The following is a 20,187-nucleotide window of genomic DNA, read 5'->3' on the forward strand; positions in this document are numbered from 1 at the left end:
ACCCAGTCTGACCACAGACTCACAGCAAGGTGACCAGCTCTCAGCTGCCCTCTGAAATGGCCACACAAGTTAGTCAGTTGTATTATACCCATTCAGGAAGGTAGCCCATTGCCACCCTCCCAGGAGAACGAGGGATGGGCGATAGATGGAGTGAACAGTGACAGCTGAGTTTTCTGAGCACAGAAGGATTAAACCTTCAGCTGAATGGAGGATAGTTACACAACCCGAATAAACCGCAGCAAATCAATCCCAGTTACTGAGGGTGGTTACAAAAGAAACTGGGATTGTCATAAAACACAGTTGGTTCCCCAGTGTCTCGTAGGAGAGGAGACCGGGAGGTGAATGTATGCAGTAATCTCCCCGAGCTTGGGATTGGTGATATCAGTTTCCCCACTCTCCCAGTCAGACACACAGGCTGGGCTCCCACCCTCAGCATGGCAGCCAGGCAGTGAGCAACCAGTGATTCTCTCTCCTTGTCTCAATGTACTAGTCTCTCTTTATTTGTGTTCTGTTTTCTCTGAATTTAGGTGCTGTGGACACGTTCACCTTGATCCATCACGACCTTGAGATATCCACCAACCCAGTCCAGTATGCCATGATCCTGGACATTGTAAATAACCTGCTGCTGCTGGTGGAACCAAAACGTAAAGTACGTCACCGCAGAGAGTGCTAACTCTGTACCGTTCATTCCTGGACTGTGTGTGTGTGTGTGTCCATGATGGTTAACTCCTGTGTGTGTGTACCAGGAATGATCCCTGTGATCAGCACTGTTAATTGCTGAGACAGACTGTCCATGCCAACAGTGTTAGCTGAGTGAATGCAGGGCTACATATTGCCTAATACAGTACCCAACACCCACCCCCACCTCCCCCAGTGAGAGTCAGTGTGTGTGGGACCCGTACCCCAGTGAGAGTCAGTGTGTGTGGGACCCGTACCCCAGTGAGAGTCAGTGTGTGTGGGACCCGTACCCCAGTGAGAGTCAGTGTGTGTGGGACCCGTACCCCAGTGAGAGTCAGTGTGTGTAGGACCCGTACCCCAGTGAGAGTCAGTGTGTGTGGGACCCCTACCCCAGTGGGAGTCAGTGTGTGTGGGACCCGTACCCCAGTGAGAGTCAGTGTGTGTGGGACCCGTACCCCAGTGAGAGTCAGTGTGTGTGGGACCCGTACCCCAGTGAGAGTCAGTGTGTGTGGGACCCGTACCCCAGTGAGAGTCAGTGTGTGTGGGACCCGTACCCCAGTGAGAGTCAGTGTGTGTGTGGGACCCGTACCCCAGTGAGAGTCAGTGTGTGTGAGACCCGTACCCCAGTGAGGGTCAGTGTGTGTGGGACCCGTACCCCAGTGAGAGTCAGTGTGTGTGGGACCCGTACCCCAGTGAGAGTCAGTGTGTGTGGGACCCGTACCCCAGTGAGAGTCAGTGTGTGTGAGACCCGTACCCCAGTGAGGGTCAGTGTGTGTGGGACCCGTACCCCAGTGAGAGTCAGTGTGTGTGAGACCCGTACCCCAGTGAGAGTCAGTGTGTGTGGGACCCGTACCCCAGTGAGAGTCAGTGTGTGTGGGACCCGTACCCCAGTGAGAGTCAGTGTGTGTGTGGGACCCGTACCCCAGTGAGAGTCAGTGTGTGTGGGACCTGTACCCCAGAGAGAGTCAGTGTGTGTGGGGAGGGAGGGCTGATGCTGCTGAGGTCACTATGCTGAGGTTTCTGTATCCTTTGTGCATTTGCAGGAACACAGTGAGCGGAAACAGAGGGTCCGTTTCCAGCTGGAGATTTCCAGCAATCCCGAGGAACAGAGGAACAGCATCCTGCATCTTCAGGACGCAGTGAGGAAGCATGTCACCCGCATTCGGCAACTTGAGAAACAGATCTACCTGATTGTGAAGGTAACCGAGCCTCTGACAGTCAGCATTAACACCGTCCCTGTCCCTGTCCCAACTCATTGTCTACAACGTCAGTCTTCAAGGATGTAAATGCACTGGGTGGTGGACTTACACTTTGTGGGGCCCCGCGCTCACCTTCATCAGTGGGGCCCATCAATGACATCACATCCTGCCCCAATGACATCACATCCTGCCTGCAAAGGTGTTCCACACCAATGACATCACACCCTGCCCCCGGGGACGCCGCGCCCTGCCCCACTGAGTGAGAATCCACCTCTGGACCTACTGATTTTGGGATGTGCGTGTAACCCACTGACCCTCACTGTTATTCTGGGATTTGTGATGTGTTGGCTGAAGATTATTGTTTTTTTTCAAGTCTCTACAGGATGACAGCCGGACCAACGTGCTGCTGAAACAGAGCCAGGAACTCCAGACACGGTTAAACCAGGAAAAGATGGATCTTCAGGCCAAGAGCGAGGAGCTTAATATCCTCATCAGGCAAGTGCAGAGTTCCCTCACTCACTGCTGGATTTAACTGGCTCTCCATTCCACTGGCCTCATTATATTGTCACGTTGTGCCGACTCCGTCACACCATCCCTGTGACACTGACCCCATTGCACTGGCTCCCCCTTCCACAATCCCATTACACAGACCCCCTTCCGCAGTCCCGTTACGCTGACCCAGTCATGTGTACTGAACCTATTACATAATCAGTTACACTGACTATACTGGCCCATTGCACAATCCTGTACGTGACCCCAGTTCTGTGTACTGAGTTCCGCACTAGCCACTGACTTCCCCACTGTTTGGTAATTCCTGTCAGTCCCGGGGGAGTTTGTGTATCAGCCGTGTCTCAGTTGGTAGCTCTCTCTCTCTCTCTCTCTCTCTCTCTCCCTGACGCACACAGTTCCAAGTTCCAGTCTCCCTCCAGGGTTTGAGTTCAGTGATCAAGGCTGAGTTTCCGTGCAGTACAGCAGGAATGCTGCAGTGTCACAGATACTACCTTTCCGATGCATCACCTCGTCATGCAGACGGATGTCAACGATTGCAGGGCCATTCTTTTGACGGGGTGGGGGCAGTTCTCTCCAGTGTCCCGGCCGATAGTTTATCCCTCAGTCACCGTCACGGAAAACACAATATCGGATCATTCTCACATTGCCGTTTGTGGGAGCTAGCTGAGTGCTGATTGGCTGCCACTTTCCATCTGAAAGTAAGAATCCTATTTCCCTCTTCACAATCTCAGGATGTCCCAAAGGATTGTACAGACTTTGAAAGACTTTTTGATGTGGAGTTGCTTTTGGAAACATAAATATACTTTACTAAATACCTCCTCAGCTGTAAGAGAGGTAAAGGCCAATTTGTGCACAGCAAGATCCCATTAACACTATCAGCAGCTCCTGCATCTTGTGCCATGTGACAGGATCTCGTTTCCCCCCCCCGTGTTCTCTCCCGTGACCTTTCCTGACCCTTTGTGACCCTGTCTGACCCCATGACCCTGTGCCTTTCAGATGCTTCAAGGATTTCCAGCTGCAACGAGCCAACAAGTTAGAGCTGCGTAAGCAGCAGGAGGATGTTAGTGTGGTGAGGCGCACGGAGATTTACTTTGCCCAGGCACGCTGGAGGCTGACAGAGGAGGATGGGCAGCTTGGCATTGCTGAGCTGGAGCTGCAGAGATTCCTGTACAGCAAGGTAATACAACCGGCGGGGGGAGCCAGAGACCTGAGTTGGGGGGTGGGGGGGGGGAGTTGGAGGCCTGGATGGGGGTGGAGGGGGAAGTTGGAGACCTGGGTGGAGGGGAAGCTGGAAACCTAGAACATAGAACAGTACAGCGCAGTACAGGCCCTTCGGCCCTCGATGTTGTGCTGACCTGTGAAACCAATCTAAAGCCCATCTAACCTACACTATTCCAATATCATCCATATGTTTATCCAGTGGCCATTTAAATGCTTTTAAAGTTGGCAAGTCCACTACTGTTGCAGGCAGGGTATTCCACGCCCTTACTGCTCTACCTCTGACATCCATCCTTTATCTATCACCCCTCAATTTAAAGTTATGTCCCCTCGTGTTAGCCATCTCCATCCAAGGAAAAAGGCTCTCACTGCCCACCCTATCTAATCCTCTGATCACCTTATATGCCTCTGTTAAGTCACCTCTTAACCTTCTTTTCTCTAACGAAAACAACCTGAAGTCCCTCAGCCTTTCCTCATAAGACCTTCCCACCGTACCAGGCAACATCCTGGTAAATCTCCTCTGCACCCTTTCCAATGCTTCCACATCCTTCCTATAATGCTTTGACCAGAACTGTACGCAATACTCCTAGTGCGGCTACACCAGAGTTTTGTACAGCTGCAACATGACCTCATGTCTCCGAAACTCAATCCCTCTCCCAATAAAAGCTAACACACCGTACGCCGTCTTCTTAACTCTATCAACCTGGGTGCCAACTTACAGGGATCTATGCACATGGACACCGAGATCTCTCTGCTCATCCACACTACTAAGTATCTTACCATTAGCCCAGTACTCTGTATTCCTGTTACTCCTTCCAAAGTGAATCATCTCACACTTTTCCACATTAAACTCCATTTGCCATCTCTCAGCCCAGCTCTGCAGCTTATCTATGTCCCTCTGTAACCTGCAACATCTTTCCACACTGTCCACAACTCCACCAACTTTAGTGTCATCCGCAAATTTACTAACCCATCCTTCTACACCCTCATCCAGGTAATTTATAAAAATGAGAAACAGCAGTGGCCCCAAAACAGATCCTTGCGGTACACCACTAGTAACTGAACTCCAGGATGAACATTTCCCATCAACAGCCACCCTCTGTCTTCTTACAGCTAGCCAATTTCTGATTCAAATCACTAAATCACCCTCAATCCCACACCTCTGTATCTTCTGCAATAGCTTCCTGTGGGGAACCTCATCAAATCTGGGTGATGGGGGGATGGGGTGGAATTGGAGACCAAATGTGTGGGGGTCAGCTGGAGAATATTCGGGGGGACTGGGAACCTAGGACACTCACAGTGACGGGTTTCCAATATATAAATATCAGGATTATTAGGATAATACGGGCCCATCAGTCCCAGAATTCTAAGCCCTATTTGACAGCTGAACCCGACCCCCCTAAATTCACCCCCTCACCTTCTACCCATCACTGATTACAAGGGAGGTTGCAGTAACTGTCCTACACACACATCACCCAGGGGGACCTGTTTCACTGAGCCTTGTTTATCAAGGCCGATCGAGGAAGGGGGGAGATCAGGCTGGTCACAGGGGTGTGTGTGTGTGTGTTGGGGCAGGGTGGTTCAGGGTGGATATGTGGGGGTCTGTCCACTCGGGCTCCATCAACCAGTGACTGAGTGCGACCTTTTCCTACAGGTGAATAAATCGGATGACACAGCAGAGCACCTGCTGGAACTGGGGGCTTTCACCATGAACAACCTGCTCCCAAGTTCCATGTACAAGGTAAGCAGAGAGCCCCGAGCAACACAATACCATGTACACAACTCCCTGTACAAGGTAAGCAGAGAGCCCCGAGCAACACAGCACCATGTACACAACTCCCTGTACAAGGTAAGCAGAGAGCCCCAAGCAACACAGTACCATGTACACAACTCCATGTACAAGGTAAGCAGAGAGCCCCGAGCAACACAGTACCATGTACACAACTCCATGTACAAGGTAAGCAGAGAGCCCCGAGCAACACAGCACCATGTACACAACTCCATGTACAAGGTAAACAGAGAGCCCCGAGCAACACAGCACCATGTACACAACTCCATGTACAAGGTAAGCAGAGAGCCCCGAGCAACACAGCACCATGTACACAACTCCATGTACAAGGTAAGCAGAGAGCCCCGAGCAACACAGCACCATGTACACAACTCCCTGTACAAGGTAAACAGGGAGCCCCGAGCAACACAGCACCATGTACACAACTCCATGTACAAGGTAAGCAGAGAGCCCCGAGCAACACAGCACCATGTACACAACTCCATGTACAAGGTAAACAGGGAGCCCCGAGCAACACAGCACCATGTACACAACTCCATGTACAAGGTAAGCAGAGAGCCCCGAGCAACACAGCACCATGTACACAACTCCATGTACAAGGTAAGCAGAGAGCCCCGAGCAACACAGCACCATGTACACAACTCCATGTACAAGGTAAGCAGAGAGCCCCGAGCAACACAGCACCATGTACACAACTCCATGTACAAGGTAAACAGAGAGCCCCGAGCAACACAGCACCATGTACACAACTCCATGTACAAGGTAAGCAGAGAGCCCCGAGCAACACAGCACCATGTACACAACTCCCTGTACAAGGTAAACAGAGAGCCCCGAGCAACACAGCACCATGTACACAACTCCATGTACAAGGTAAGCAGAGAGCCCCGAGCAACACAGCACCATGTACACAACTCCATGTACAAGGTAAGCAGAGAGCCCCGAGCAACACAGCACCATGTACACAACTCCATGTACAAGGTAAACAGAGAGCCCCGAGCAACACAGCACCATGTACACAACTCCCTGTACAAGGTAAACAGGGAGCCCCGAGCAACACAGCACCATGTACACAACTCCATGTACAAGGTAAGCAGAGAGCCCCGAGCAACACAGCACCGTGTACACAACTCCCTGTACAAGGTAAGCAGAGAGCCCCGAGCAACACAGCACCGTGTACACAACTCCCTGTACAAGCTCCATGTACAAGGTAAGCAGAGAGCCCCGATGATACAACGACAAGCCAACTGTGTGAGGAGCTGAGAGAATGTTCCCATGCAGTGAATGACTGGAAGAACACTCACTGTTATTATCTAGGGGCTGATTACTGCAGCAACAACTCCATTACAATCTGAACAGGCCTGTGCTCAAAACAAACTCAAACTATAATGCCTGGAATTTAGCAAATTACATTCATCAGATGATTAAAGGATTCAATGGGATGGACACACCCACTGACGCCCCTCCACCCACACACCCACCCACCGATGGATGCACTGACCGACCCATGATAAAGTAAAGTTTATCTATTAGTTAGAAGTAAAGATTACGTTAACACTGCAATGAAGTTAATGATGGCGATGGACAGGGAACGATCATTAGTGAATATCATCAACAAAAGGTGACACCGTGGTACAGTGGTTAGTGCTGCTGCCTCACAGCGCCAGGGACTCGGGATCGATTCCCGGCTCGGACCACTGTCTGTATAGAGTTTGCATGTTCTCCCCATGTCTGTGTGAGTTTCCTCCGGATACTCCGGTTTCCTCCCACAGTCCCAAAGATATGCGGGTTAGGGTGATTGGCCATGCTAAATTGATCCTAGTGTCAGGGGATTAGCAGAGTAAATATGTGGAGTTACTGGAATAAGGACTGAGTGGGATTGTTGTCCATGTGGACTCAATGGGCCAAATGGCCTCCTTCTGACTATAGGGATTCTATGATTCTAAAAGGTAAGTAATTAGGGCTGGTGTTTCTAAGCAGGAGAACTTACTGAAGGAGATGAGTGAAGGAAGATTAGAGGGAGAAAGAGGATGATGATTTTACACCTGTTGATGTTGAAATGAGGAAGTTTCTTTGAGCAGATGTAGAGGAAAAGTCTTGAGGTGAGGAGAAATGAGCAGTCGAGGTGACCTGGTGTAGATCATTTTAGACTGTACTTCACAGAGATAGTGAATCAGTTGTGGGTTCCTCAGGGAATTGAGTGGAGCTGTTCTTTCCATTCTCGTGTGATACTGAGCTTCAGAAAACAGGAAGACCCCCTCCAATCTCTGCTGATCTGAGCCACTGGCTCAGAGAATGCTTCAGTTACTGTGAGATCAGGAAGTGGAGAGTCAACCAATATCTCATCTGCGTCTGTGTGTGCCTCTGCGTCTGTGTCTGTGTGTGTGTGTCTGCATCTGTGTCTGTGTGTGCCTCTCTCTGGGCCCGATTTTACCAAAAATTCGCACCTGTTTTCAGGCACAAAATCGCGGTAAATTCAGGGTCGGGCCTGTAACACGATCTGCACCCGAAACTGAGCAGATCGCGCCTTTACCGACACCCAATTTGGGTGTGGATCCAGTCTGCGCCCCAATCGGGCGGTCCGATGATTTAAATACATTAGCTTGTATTTAAATTGATTTAATGAACCGCACGCCGAACTCTCCTGCCAAATCCCACTTTACCGCCTTTGGATCCGTTCTGGATCCGTGCTGTTATCCACCTGCAGAATAAAAATCCGAAGCAGATTCCTGTTCTGCAGGGGAGCCTCTGAAGCTCGTCCTCCTCAAACACCCTTCGCAGACCCCCAGCTAAGCACCCTGGCAGACCCCCCCACCCCCCTGGGAGACAGCCCCCCTCGGCTGAGCACACCCCAACCTACCTCGATCTCCCTCCACCATCCTTCTGACCTGCACTGGTTGGACAGCCTGCAGCATCTTCCTGACCTTCCGCTGGTGTCTGCCAGAGGAGGGGGACAGGCTCAGATGGACGTCTGGTTGGGGTGTGGAGGGGGGGTGGGGATGTGGAGGAGGATGGACTTGGGAGAATGTCCAAACCCCACCCCCCCCTCAACCAGAGATCCATCCGAGCCCACCCCCCTCCTCCAGCAGAAGGTCAGGGTGGTGCTGCAGGTTGTCCAACCAGTGCAGGTCAGAAGGATGGTGGAGGGAGATCGAGGTAGATTGGAGGTGTGCTCCGCTGAGGGCTCTGCCTTTCGGGGGGGGGGGGGTTCCGATTGCGTGCCCCCCCCACTCCCTTCCTCTGCTGTTTTAGTCTTTTGCGATGTGGAGATGCCAGTGTTGGACTGGGGTAAACACAGTAAGAAGTCTCACAACAGTTATTATATTATTTATAATAAACTTGTTGGACTATAAGAACATAAGAAATAGGAGCAGGAGTAGGCCATCTGGCCCTTCGAGCCTGCCCCGCCATTCAATAAGATCATGGCTGATCTGTCGTGGCTCAGTTCCACTTTCCAGCCCTCTCCACTCCCTCCAAGGCCAAAATATCTTTGCGCAGGTGCAGCGCCCAGAACTGCACACAGTACTCCAGCTGCGGCCTCACCAATGCCCTATACAGCTGCAGCAAGACCTCCCTACTTTTATATTCAATCCCCTTCGCTATGAAGGCCAGCATCCCATTCGCCTTCCTGACCACCTGCTGCACCTGCAAGCTGGGTTTTTGCGACTCATGCACAAGGACCCCGAGGTCCCTCTGGACCGTCGCCTGCTGCAGTTTTTCGCCCCGTAAGTAATAGTCCTTCCTACCATTCTTCCTACCAAAGTGGACCACCTCACACTTGCCAACATTAAATTCCATTTGCCATTTCCTGGCCCATTCGCCCAGCCTATCTAGATCCTTCTGCAGACTCTCCACACCCTCCGCACAATTTGCCGTTCCCCCAATCTTGGTGTCATCCGCAAATTTCGACACCCTACACTCGGTTCCCTCCTCCAGATCATCTATATAAATGGTAAAAAGCTGAGGCCCCAGCACCGACCCCTGGGGCACTCCACTAGTCACCATCCGCCAATCCGAATAGCACCCGTTGACCCCCACTCTCTGCCTCCTATTTGACAACCAATCCTCTATCCACGCTAACACCCTACCCCCAACTCCAAGTCCCCTGACCTTCTGCAATAACCTCTTGTGAGGTACTTTGTCAAACGCCTTCTGAAAATCTAGAAAGACCACATCCACCGGCTCTCCTCTATCGACCGCCCTAGACACATCCTCATAGAACTCCAGTAAATTTGTCAGACACGACTTCCCTTTAATGAAACCGTGCTGCATCTGCTCTATCAAGCAATTCCCTTCAAGATGCCTCGCAATTTCCTCCTTAATGACGGATTCTAACATTTTACCCACAACAGACGTTAAACTAACCGGCCTATAATTCCCTGCCTTTTGCCTGGCACCCTTCTTAAACAACGGCGTAACATTAGCCGTTTTCTTACCTGGTGTTGTGAGACTTCTTACTTTGTCTTTCGCTCCTGGGTGCGCTCTTTCAGATTTTTTTGAACAGTGCATGCCGCAGACTGATCAGAGCTGGCAAAAAGTGTATGGGCGCGCTGGAACAAGGATTCCGGGCTCGGATCCGTTTTATGTCCGGATCCGGCCCTTAGCTTCTGATTGGTAAAATCAGGCCCTCTGTCTCTATGTGTCTCTCTGTATCTGTGTGTGTGTGTGTGTGTCGGTGTCTGTGTGTGTTTTGGTATGTGTCTGTGTTTCTGCGTGTTTGTAGTATGTTTGTTTCATGCATGTTTCACGCACGTATCTGAACATCATTACCTTATTACTTTCTTTATCTCTCTGGTTTATTAGTTGGTTAACTTGGCTGTTTCACACTGAAATATGAGATGTTAAGGCCCAGATGGATTGCATTCTCAGGGTAGTGTGTGTTTTCTACAGGTGGTGTTACGGCCTCAGAATCTCTCTCAGTCAGCCCGGCAACTTGCTCTGAGAATCTTCAGCAAGGTCCGGCCACCCGTGGGTGGGATCTCCGTGAAGGAGCACTTTGAGGTAAGTTTTAACTCATCACTGGAGTCGCGTGGGAACCAATTGCAATCTGTGATCCAGTGGTCACGGAATCTCGGAATTGCAGAGAGTAAAAACAGATTGTGTCACTGTAGAACCCACTCCCACCCAGTGTCTCACACACACACACACAGCATTTAGTTTTGCTAACGGTGGGGCAATTAAAATTTGATACGTTCAAGAGCCAGAATTGGAGGGTTGTTGGTGGTCAGAGAGGAGGGAGATGATGGAGGGATTTGAGCACGTAGATGAAAATGTAGCTCAGTGGGCACAGGGTGATGGGTGAAATGGATTTGGTGCAAGTTAGGATACAGTCAGAATCCCAGCTGCAGCCTGTTGTGGATAGATTGACCAAATAATCTCTCACCTTCCCCTGGTATCTGGGAGGGGAAGCTGTTTCAGTGATGACCCTCCCAATCCACACCCCTGGTTTTATCACCGCTGGAATCGTGCGGTGCTCAGACTGTGCTGCTTTATCTGGCTGATTCCAATGTTCCCCAGCTCCCCTCACCCCCTCCATAAACTTCACCCTAAACCCTTCGGCCTGCACACTCCATCCTATTCCGTTCCAGAGCAGAAACAGAGCATGCAGCCCAACCATTCTCTGTCCAAGTCTCCCTCCCATTCTATCTCCCCATCTCACTTTACCTTTCTATCCCCTTCTCTCTCATGTACTTGTCTACGTTCCATTTGAAAATACCAAAGCTGTTCCATCCACTTCCTGTGGTAGCGACTTCCACCGGCTAACCACTGAGTGAAGAGCTCAAGTTTAACACAATTTCATTCCTTTAGAATTTGCTTTGTGTTGTTTTTAGTGACTCATGCATCTATTTACTGGAATCTCTTTGACCTTCTCCATCACTCAGATTCTTATTTTTGAAGTTGTTTCTGCTTTTTGGTGAACACCTCAGAGTGGAGAGGGGCTGGAGAGTGTGTCTCAGGGTTAGGCAGGACTACTGGCTGCTGGGAAAATGCCAGCGAGATCCTGAACAAGGAGAGAATATTGGCTGGTGATAGCAGGGAGACAGCGGGGGGGTGGGGTCAGAGTGGCAGGGAGACAGCGAGGGGGTGGGGTCAGAGTGGCAGGGAGACAGCAGGGGGGTGGGGTCAGAGTAGCAGGGAGACAGCAGGGGGGTGGGGTCAGAGTAGCAGGGAGACAGCGAGGGGGTGGGGTCAGAGTGGCAGGGAGACAGCAGGGGGGTGGGGTCAGAGTAGCAGGGAGACAGCAGGGGGGTGGGGTCAGAGTAGCAGGGAGACAGCGAGGGGGTGGGGTCAGAGTAGCAGGGAGACAGCGAGGGGGTGGGGTCAGAGTGGCAGGGAGACAGCAGGGGGGTGGGGTCAGAGTAGCAGGGAGACAGCGAGGGGGTGGGGTCAGAGTAGCAGGGAGACAGCGGGGGGGTGGGGTCAGAGTGGCAGGGAGACAGCGGGGGGGTGGGGTCAGAGTAGCAGGGAGACAGCGGGGGGTGGGGTCAGAGTGGCAGGGAGACAGCGGGGGGGTGGGGTCAGAGTAGCAGGGAGACAGCGGGGGGTGGGGTCAGAGTGGCAGGGAGACAGCGGGGGGGTGGGGTCAGAGTGGCAGGGAGACAGCGGGGGGGTGGGGTCAGAGTGGCAGGGAGACAGCGGGGGGGTGGGGTCAGAGTGGCAGGGAGACAGCGGGGGGTGGGGTCAGAGTAGCAGGGAGACAGCGGGGGGGGTGGGGACAGAGTGGCAGGGAGACAGCGGGGGGGTGGGGTCAGAGTGGCAGAGAGACAGCGGGGGGGTGGGGTCAGAGTGGCAGGGAGACAGCGGGGGGGTGGGGTCAGAGTGGCAGAGAGACAGCGGGGGGGTGGGGTCAGAGTGGCAGGGAGACAGCGGGGGGGTGGGGTCAGAGTGGCAGGGAGACAGCGGGGGGGTGGGGTCAGAGTGGCAGAGAGACAGCGGGGGGGTGGGGTCAGAGTGGCAGAGAGACAGCGGGGGGGTGGGGTCAGAGTGGCAGGGAGACAGCGGGGGGGTGGGGTCAGAGTGGCAGGGAGACAGCGGGGGGGTGGGGTCAGAGTGGCAGAGAGACAGCGGGGGGGTGGGGTCAGAGTAGCAGGGAGACAGCGGGGGGGTGGGGTCAGAGTAGCGGAGAGACAGCGGGGGGGTGGGGTCAGAGTGGCAGAGAGACAGCGGGGGGGTGGGGTCAGAGTGGCAGGGAGACAGCGGGGGGTTGGGGTCAGAGTGGCAGAGAGACAGCGGGGGGGTGGGGTCAGAGTAGCAGGGAGACAGCGGGGGGGTGGGGTCAGAGTAGCGGAGAGACAGCGGGGGGGTGGGGTCAGAGTGGCAGAGAGACAGCGGGGGGGTGGGGTCAGAGTGGCAGGGAGACAGCGGGGGGTTGGGGTCAGAGTGGCAGGGAGACAGCGGGGGGGTGGGGTCAGAGTGGCAGAGAGACAGCGGGGGGGTGGGGTCAGAGTGGCAGAGAGACAGCAGGGGGGTGGGGTCAGAGTGGCAGAGAGATGGGGGACAGGGTTGGGGTGGCAGTGAAACAGCAGGGGGGTGGGGTCAGGATAGTGGACAGTCAGCCCGATGGCAGTGAGGTTGGGGTCGGGGTCGGAGTGTCTGTCTCCTCTGACGAACACCCTCTGACCCGGGTTTCAGGTGAATGTTGTCCCGTTGACCATCCAGTTGACCATCCAGTTCTTCAGACGGATGATGGGATTCTTCTTTCCCGGGCGGAATGTGGAAGAGGATGAATCGGGAGCGGACGAGGAAGATAAATCCAAACTGGTGACAACAGGTAAAGCTGGCGAGCTCTTGGAGAACACAGCGGGGGGTGGGGGGCCAGGAAGGAGTAAGGGTGAGTGTTCGAGGGTGCTGGGGCTTGGGGGGGGCGGTTGGTGTGAGTACACGGGCGTCGCAGGGCAGGTGAATGCGTGGGCATCGCGGGGCGGGTGAGTGCGTGTATATCGGAGTTGTTGGTCCCTGTGTGTTGGTGCCCTGTGCTGGTTTTGATACGAGGCCTGTTTATTGTGTGGAGCAGGGATCCCCGTCAACGTAAAATCCCGTCAGCTGATGGTGTCGGAGGAATCTGTTACCCTGGGATCTGCCAAAGGAGTCTCTGCTGGACTAAACAGGGGTTCGGGAGTAAGAAGATCCTTCAGGAAGCTTCCCGAGGTAGGCCAGCTTCCCCTGTGAGGTGATTTGAGATGTTCTGGAAGGAGCTATGTGCCTGTTCTGTTTGGTGGTGGGTAGGTGGCTTCACTGGCCAGAGGAAGAGGGGCACAGGGAGGTCAGTGGATGGCAGTTTAGGGGCTATGAAGTTCCTCCATCCACAAAGGCAGCCCACTTGAACTACGCTGGTTCCCAGTCCAGCAATGCCTCAGTTGTAAAATTCTCATCCTTCTTTTCATATCCCATCCATGTCCTCACCCCTCCCTATCTCTGTAATCTCCTTCAACCTCATAACCCTCCCAGATCTCTGATCTCCTCTAGTTCCAGCCTCCTGAACAATCCCAATTTTAATTGCTCCATCATTTGCAACCATTCCTTCAGCTGCCTGGGTCCCAAGCTCTGGAATTCTCTCCCTAAATCCCACTATCCCTCTCTGAATCCCACTATCCCTCTCTGAATCCCACTATCCCTCTCTAAATCCCACTATCCCTCTCTCTCCACTCAGACCAAGCTTTTGGACTGGAATCACTCTGGTGATTGCTCCTGGGAGGTTTTACTTTGTGAAGATGTTGTATAAATGATGGAAGGTCACACATCTGAAACATTAACTCCATGTTTCTCTCTCCACAGACCTGCTGAGTATTTCCACCAGTTTCTGTTTTTGTTTTTCCGGTGATTTGCTCTGAGGAGTGAGTTACTGTTGTTGACGTTAGAACCCAGGCAACAGGGATTCCCCCAGTCTCCCAACTTGGAGAAGCCTCAGCTCCCTAGGGTCCAAGGGCTAATGAGTGGCCCAGACTGAGCCTCTCACACTCTGACTGGCTTCAGCAACTGGGGCCAAAGGCACCACATCCCAAAATCCTGCCAGAATTCCCATCTCCACTGGGCTTTCAGCCCCTAGGACAGAATTAAGGTTTCCATCTATGATCTTCTATCATTTACTCACCAGAGTGGCCTGTGTGAATTGGAGGCAATGGGATTGTTCCACACTCATAGAATCCCTGCAGTGCAGAAGGAAACCATTCAGCCCATCAAGTCTGCAATGACCACAATCTCACCCAGGCCCTATCCCTATAACCCCATGCATTTACCCTAGCTAGTCCCCCTGACACCTAAGCAGCAATTTAGCATGGCCAATCCACCTAACCTGCACAGCTTTCGGGGTGGGGCATGGAGTGACCTGATAGGGCGGGGGTGGGTCTGTCACCGGAGAGCAGGAAACTCTGGAAGTTCTCACTCCCTCCTCATAAGGTTTAATGCAGATTTCCCTCGTTAGTTGCCCAGCCAATCAGGAACAGGGTCTTGAGATCATTCACATTGTGAGTTTATCCATTTCCGACAGCATCCAGTGGATGATATCGACAAGATGAAGGAGAGAGCGGCCATGAACAATTCCTTCATCTATGTGAAGATTCCACAGGTCCCTCTCTGCGTCAGCTACAAGGTGAGGCTACTGTCAAAACAGTGTAGAGAGAGCTTTACTCTGTATCTAACCCTGTGCTGTACCTGTCCTGGGAGTGTTTGATGGGGACAGTGTAGAGGGAGCTTTATTCTGTATCTAACACCGTGCTGTACGTGTCCTGGGAGTGTTTAATGGGGACAGTGTAGAGGGAGCTTTACTCTGTATCTAACCCCGTGCTGTATCTGTCCTGGGAGTGTTTCTTGGGGTAAGAAGTCTGACAACACCAGGTTTAAATCCAACCGATTTATTCGATAGTAAACTCAAAAGCTTTCAGGTTTGCCCTTCGTCAGGTGAATGGAGAGTTCTGGCCTCAGACAGAGCATATAACAGCACAGACAGTTTACAGATTACTGATTAGAATGTGAGTCTTTACAATCATTCTAATTCTACTCAGTAATCTGTAAACTGTCTGTGCTGTTATATGTTCTGTCTGAGGCCAGAACTCTCCATTCACCTGATGAAGGGCAAACCCCGAAAGCTTGTAACTTTACTGTCAAATAAATCGGTTGGACTTAAACCTGGTGTTGTCAGACTTCTTACTGTGTTTACCCCAGTCCAACACCGGCATCTCCACATCGTGTTTGATGGGGACAGTGTAGAGGGAGCTTTACTCTGTATCTAACCCTGTGCTGTACCTGTCCTGGGAGTGTTTGATGGGGACAGTGTAAACTCTACGATGTATCTTTGGATTCCCAGTGCTGGAATCCTCTTGGTCATTCTGCCTCCCTCTGGCCTTCAGATGTAATGCGTAAAATTTCTAGAATGTGTCTGTTTCAGGGTGAGAAGAACATTGAGGACTGGAAGGATTTCAATCTGGTTTTGCCGTGCCTGGAATATCACAACAACACGTGGACCTGGCTGGACTTTGCAATGGCAGTGAAGAGGGACAGTCGCAAGGCCCTGCTTGCTCAGGTTTGTCCTCATTCTAAATGGTCCCTTTCCCACCTGTCAGCAGAATTTGGCTCAGAGAGAGTTCCATCTGGGCTCTTAGTCCTATCTGCATTTTGACTCTGACACAACCGTCTCCCTTCCATCAGCCCCTTAAATCCCATTCCAACAGTCAGATTCCCTGAGTACGGAGATTCAGATCAAACAAAGGTTTTGCTCAGTGTCTCTCCTGGTCCTTTGCCCAGACAACCCTGTTAGAATGGGCAGATTAGCTCTGAGTTGTGCCCTCCCCCACCCTGTGCTCCACCTGCCTTGTGTGAATCATCGTGACCTGTACAGAGTTCACACAAATTTCCAAAAATGAGAAACAGGCCAAAAGTCCCTGGTTTATTCAGCCTTTGCTTAAAGCTGTGAGATACAGAGACACCTCCCCAATCCACTCAGAGCCTCCTGGAACAAGAGAAAAAAAATAGATAAAACCCCAGGTGTATCAGGGAAAACAATCTGCAAAATTTCCCCATGACAACTGACACTGGTCCAGATCTCTCTGAATTTATTTACGTTACAGGATACCTACTCCTTGTACAAAATGATTTTCATTTCACTCAGTAACAGGCCCAGCTTTCTCTCGAAGCAATTCAGAGAATCACATTCACTGTTCTTGTCAGCAGTCCATTCCAGAGGGAGTGCTGTTCTCTGCAGTAAAACAACACCTGACATCTAACATAGTCCTGCCCTTAACCCTGACCCTGGTCCCTCCTCAACCTGTCCAGCTGCATTCATTATCACACATAACATCCTTTATAACACAATAATATATTAATGGTTTGGATGAGGGAACAAAATGTAACATCTCGAAGTGATACCAAGTTGGATGAGAAGGTGAACTGTGATGAGGATGCAGAGATCATTCACAATGATCTGGAGAGGCTGGGTGAGTGGGCAAATCAATGGCAGATGCAGTATAATTTGGATAAATGTGAGGTTATTCACTTTGGAAGCAAAAACAAGGCAGCAGTTACTACCTGAATGGCTGTAAATTGGGAGTGGGGAGTGTGCAGAGGGACCTGGGTGTCCTTGTGCACCAGTCACTGAAGGTAAGCATGTAGGGGCAGCAGGTGGTAAAGAAGGTAAATGATATGTTGACCTTCATTGCGAGAGGTTTCGAGTACAGGAGCAGGGATGTGTTGTTGCAATTATTCAGGGCCTTGGTGAGGCCACACCTAGAGTATTGTGTGCAGTTTTGGTCTCCTCTTCTGAGGAAGGATGTTCTTGCTGTTGAGGGAGTGCAGCGAATGTTTACCGGGCTGATTCCGAGGATGGCGGGACTGATGTATGATGGGAGATTGACCAGGTTAGGATTATTTTCATGGGAGTTCTGACGAATGACGGGGAATCTCATAGAGACTTATAAAATTCTAATAGGACGAGACAGGGTAGATACAGGGAGGATGTTCCCAATGGTGGGGGAGTTCAGAACCAGGGGTCATGGTCTGAGGATTCAGGGTAAATCATTTATGACGGAGATGAGGAATTTCTTAACCCAAAGAGTGGTGAGCCTGTGGAATTCATTACTACAGGAAGTAGATGATGCCAAAGCATTGAATGTATTCAAGAGGCATCTGGATATAGCACTTAAGGCGAATGGGATCAAAGACTATGGGGAGAAAGCAGGATTAGGCTACTGAGTTGGACGATCAGCCATGATCATAATGAATGGCAGAGCAGGCTCAAAGGGCTGAATGGCCTCCTCCTGCTCCTATCTTCTATGCTTCTTTTATAAACCCTGATCCAATCATCCATAATTCTTCGTTGAAGCTTACAACCGAGCTCTAAACATCTTTACCCACAGAGTGGTGAGAATGTAAATCTCGCTACTGCAGGGAATGTTTAAGGCGAATAGCGTACATCCATTTGAAAGATAAGGAGATAAACAAATAAGGGCGAATGGATTAGAAGGATATGTTGATAGGGTGAAGCTAAGTTAGAGGAGGCTCATATGCAGCATAAACACCAGCATAGATCTGAAGAAGAGACATAGTCAACTGGGAGAAATAATCCTGGGGGCTACCATTAGAATCATAGAGGTTGACAGCATGAAAACAGGCCCTTCAGCCCAACTTGTCCATGCGTCCTTTTTATTCAACCATTAAGCTAGTCCCAATTGCCCATGTCTGGCCCATATCCCTCTATACCCATCTTATCCATGTAACTGTCTAAATGCTTTTTAAAAGACAAAATTGTACCCGCCTCTACTACTACCTCTGGCAGCTTGTACCAGACACTCACCACCCTCTGTGTGAGAAAAATTGTAGTAAGAAGTCTCACAACACCAGGTTTAAGTCCAACCAGTTTGATAGTAATCCCACAAGCTTTCAGAAATAGTGTTCCTTTGTCAGGTGTGTGGAAGGTTCTGATCAGAGAAGGGCATATAAAGACACACACAGTTTACAGAATACTGATTAGAACGCAAGTCTTTATTTTTGCATTCTACTCAGTATTCTGTAAACTGTGTGTGTCTTTATACGCCCTTCTCTGATCAGAACCTTCCACACACCTGACGACGGAACACTGTTTCCGAAAGCTTGTGGGATTACTATCAAATAAACTGGTTGGACTTAAACCTGGTGTTGTGAGATTTCTTACTGCGTTTACCCTAGTCCAACGCCGGCATCTCTACATCATGAGAAAAATTGCCCGTTGACCAGAAACTGAACTGGACTAGTCATAGAAATACTGTGGTTATAAGAACAGATCAGAGGTTGGGAATTCTGTGCCAGCGAGTAACTCACCTCCTGACTCCTGTCTGCCATCTACAAGGCACAAGTCAGGAGTGTGATGGGATACTCCCCACTTGCCTGGATGGGTGCAGCTCCAACAACACTCAAGAAGCTCAACACCATCCAGGATAAAGCAGCCTGTTTGATTGGCACCACATCCACAAACATTCACTCCCTTGACGTTCAGTAGCAGCAGTGTGTACCATCTACAAGGTGCACTGCAGCAATTCACCAAAGATCCTTAGACAGCACCTTCCAACCCCATGACCACTTCCATCTAGAAGAACAAGGACAGCAGATACCTGGGAGCACCACCACCTGGAGGTTCCCTTCCAACCTACTCCATCATCCAAACATGGGAATATATCACCGCTGCTTCACTGTCACTGGGGTCAAAATCCTGGACTTGCTTCCCTAACAGCAGGGTGGATGTACCTATAGCACATGGACTGCAGCAGTTCAGGAAGGCAGCTCACCACCAGGATGGGTAATTAATGCCTCTCCACAGATACTGACAGAATTGCTGAACGTTTCCAGCATTTTCTGTTTGTATTTCAGATTTCCAGTATCTGCTTTGTTCTGGTTTCATTAAACCAGCAGAGATAGTTTGGGCTGATCGGCCAGTTTCTGTGCTGTAAATACTTGACAATTCCCTGAGTCTGTATTTGGCTAGAAAAGGAGTTTGAAAGTGAGAATTAATCTCCCTGGGATGATCAGTTATAAAAACACCAAGTCTCCTTTCATCCCATACCCAACCCTGTACAGGTAATAAAAGAGAAACTGCGTCTGAAACCAACCTCGGGACTGGAAGCAAGGGGCAAGAACACCGAGCTTAAAACAGACGGAAGCGTCCAGCAACAAGAGGAGGATGAGAAAGCCCGTATGCTGATCGGGTCAAAACTGATCTCTGGTGATAAAACCTCAGGCAAGAAGTCACTGTTCGGGAAACGCAAATGAGCATGGAGATGGGTGGTCAATTCTCTCTCTGACTTCATGGTGACCACACGGTGGGTTCAGGGAAAAGAGGTCAGATATTATACAACCGCTTACCCACCACCCCCCCACCACTCCCCAGATTCCTAAATATAACCCTAGGCACTTTCACACTGCTGTAAAATTGTGTAAAAAAAATTATTAAAAGCTTAATAAACTGTGATGTAATTAATATTCACACTAAATGCTGTTTTGTAGTAACTGTAAAATTTGTAATTTACTTTTTTTCTGTCTTTCGGCTATAATCGTGACTTATTTTTAAATAATTGAGCATCAAATGCAGTCCTTCCTACTTTACCAAAAGTAAGACTTCAGCCAAATGATTGTGAAATTGGGACTGAATGAATCAGTTAACACAGCCATGTCCCTGACTCTGTCGGCTCCTTCACCCGCCCTGGGGGTGCTTTCTGCTGGGACCTGTTCATGAGCAGTCCCTGGATGGCACAGGTTTCTGTCAACCCAGGTTTCTCTCACCACCCCACCACATCCTTCCCCCCTCTCCTCTCCCCATTCCAACCCCACCCTCAT

The 20,187-nt window shown here is 50.8% G+C and overlaps 1 protein-coding gene across 1 annotated transcript in view; it reads left to right on the top strand.

Annotated features, from left to right (window-relative positions):
- LOC145339025 (bridge-like lipid transfer protein family member 2) overlaps positions 1-20,187 on the top strand; it is a 60,798-nt gene extending 40,611 nt beyond the window's left edge. The window contains exons 24-34 of the mRNA XM_080183451.1: positions 528-649; positions 1,722-1,877; positions 2,251-2,372; positions 3,384-3,564; positions 5,260-5,346; positions 10,282-10,392; positions 13,024-13,162; positions 13,406-13,539; positions 14,879-14,980; positions 15,776-15,910; positions 19,432-20,187. Coding sequence (XP_080039577.1) covers positions 528-649; positions 1,722-1,877; positions 2,251-2,372; positions 3,384-3,564; positions 5,260-5,346; positions 10,282-10,392; positions 13,024-13,162; positions 13,406-13,539; positions 14,879-14,980; positions 15,776-15,910; positions 19,432-19,623 — 1,481 coding nt within the window. The 3' untranslated portion in view covers positions 19,624-20,187. The remainder of the gene's footprint in view (positions 1-527; positions 650-1,721; positions 1,878-2,250; positions 2,373-3,383; positions 3,565-5,259; positions 5,347-10,281; positions 10,393-13,023; positions 13,163-13,405; positions 13,540-14,878; positions 14,981-15,775; positions 15,911-19,431) is intronic.

Source organism: Carcharhinus amblyrhynchos, unplaced genomic scaffold, assembly GCF_965287045.1.
Source record: "Carcharhinus amblyrhynchos unplaced genomic scaffold, sCarAmb.v2.hapA chromosome_291, whole genome shotgun sequence".
Classification (NCBI taxonomy): domain Eukaryota; kingdom Metazoa; phylum Chordata; class Chondrichthyes; order Carcharhiniformes; family Carcharhinidae; genus Carcharhinus; species Carcharhinus amblyrhynchos.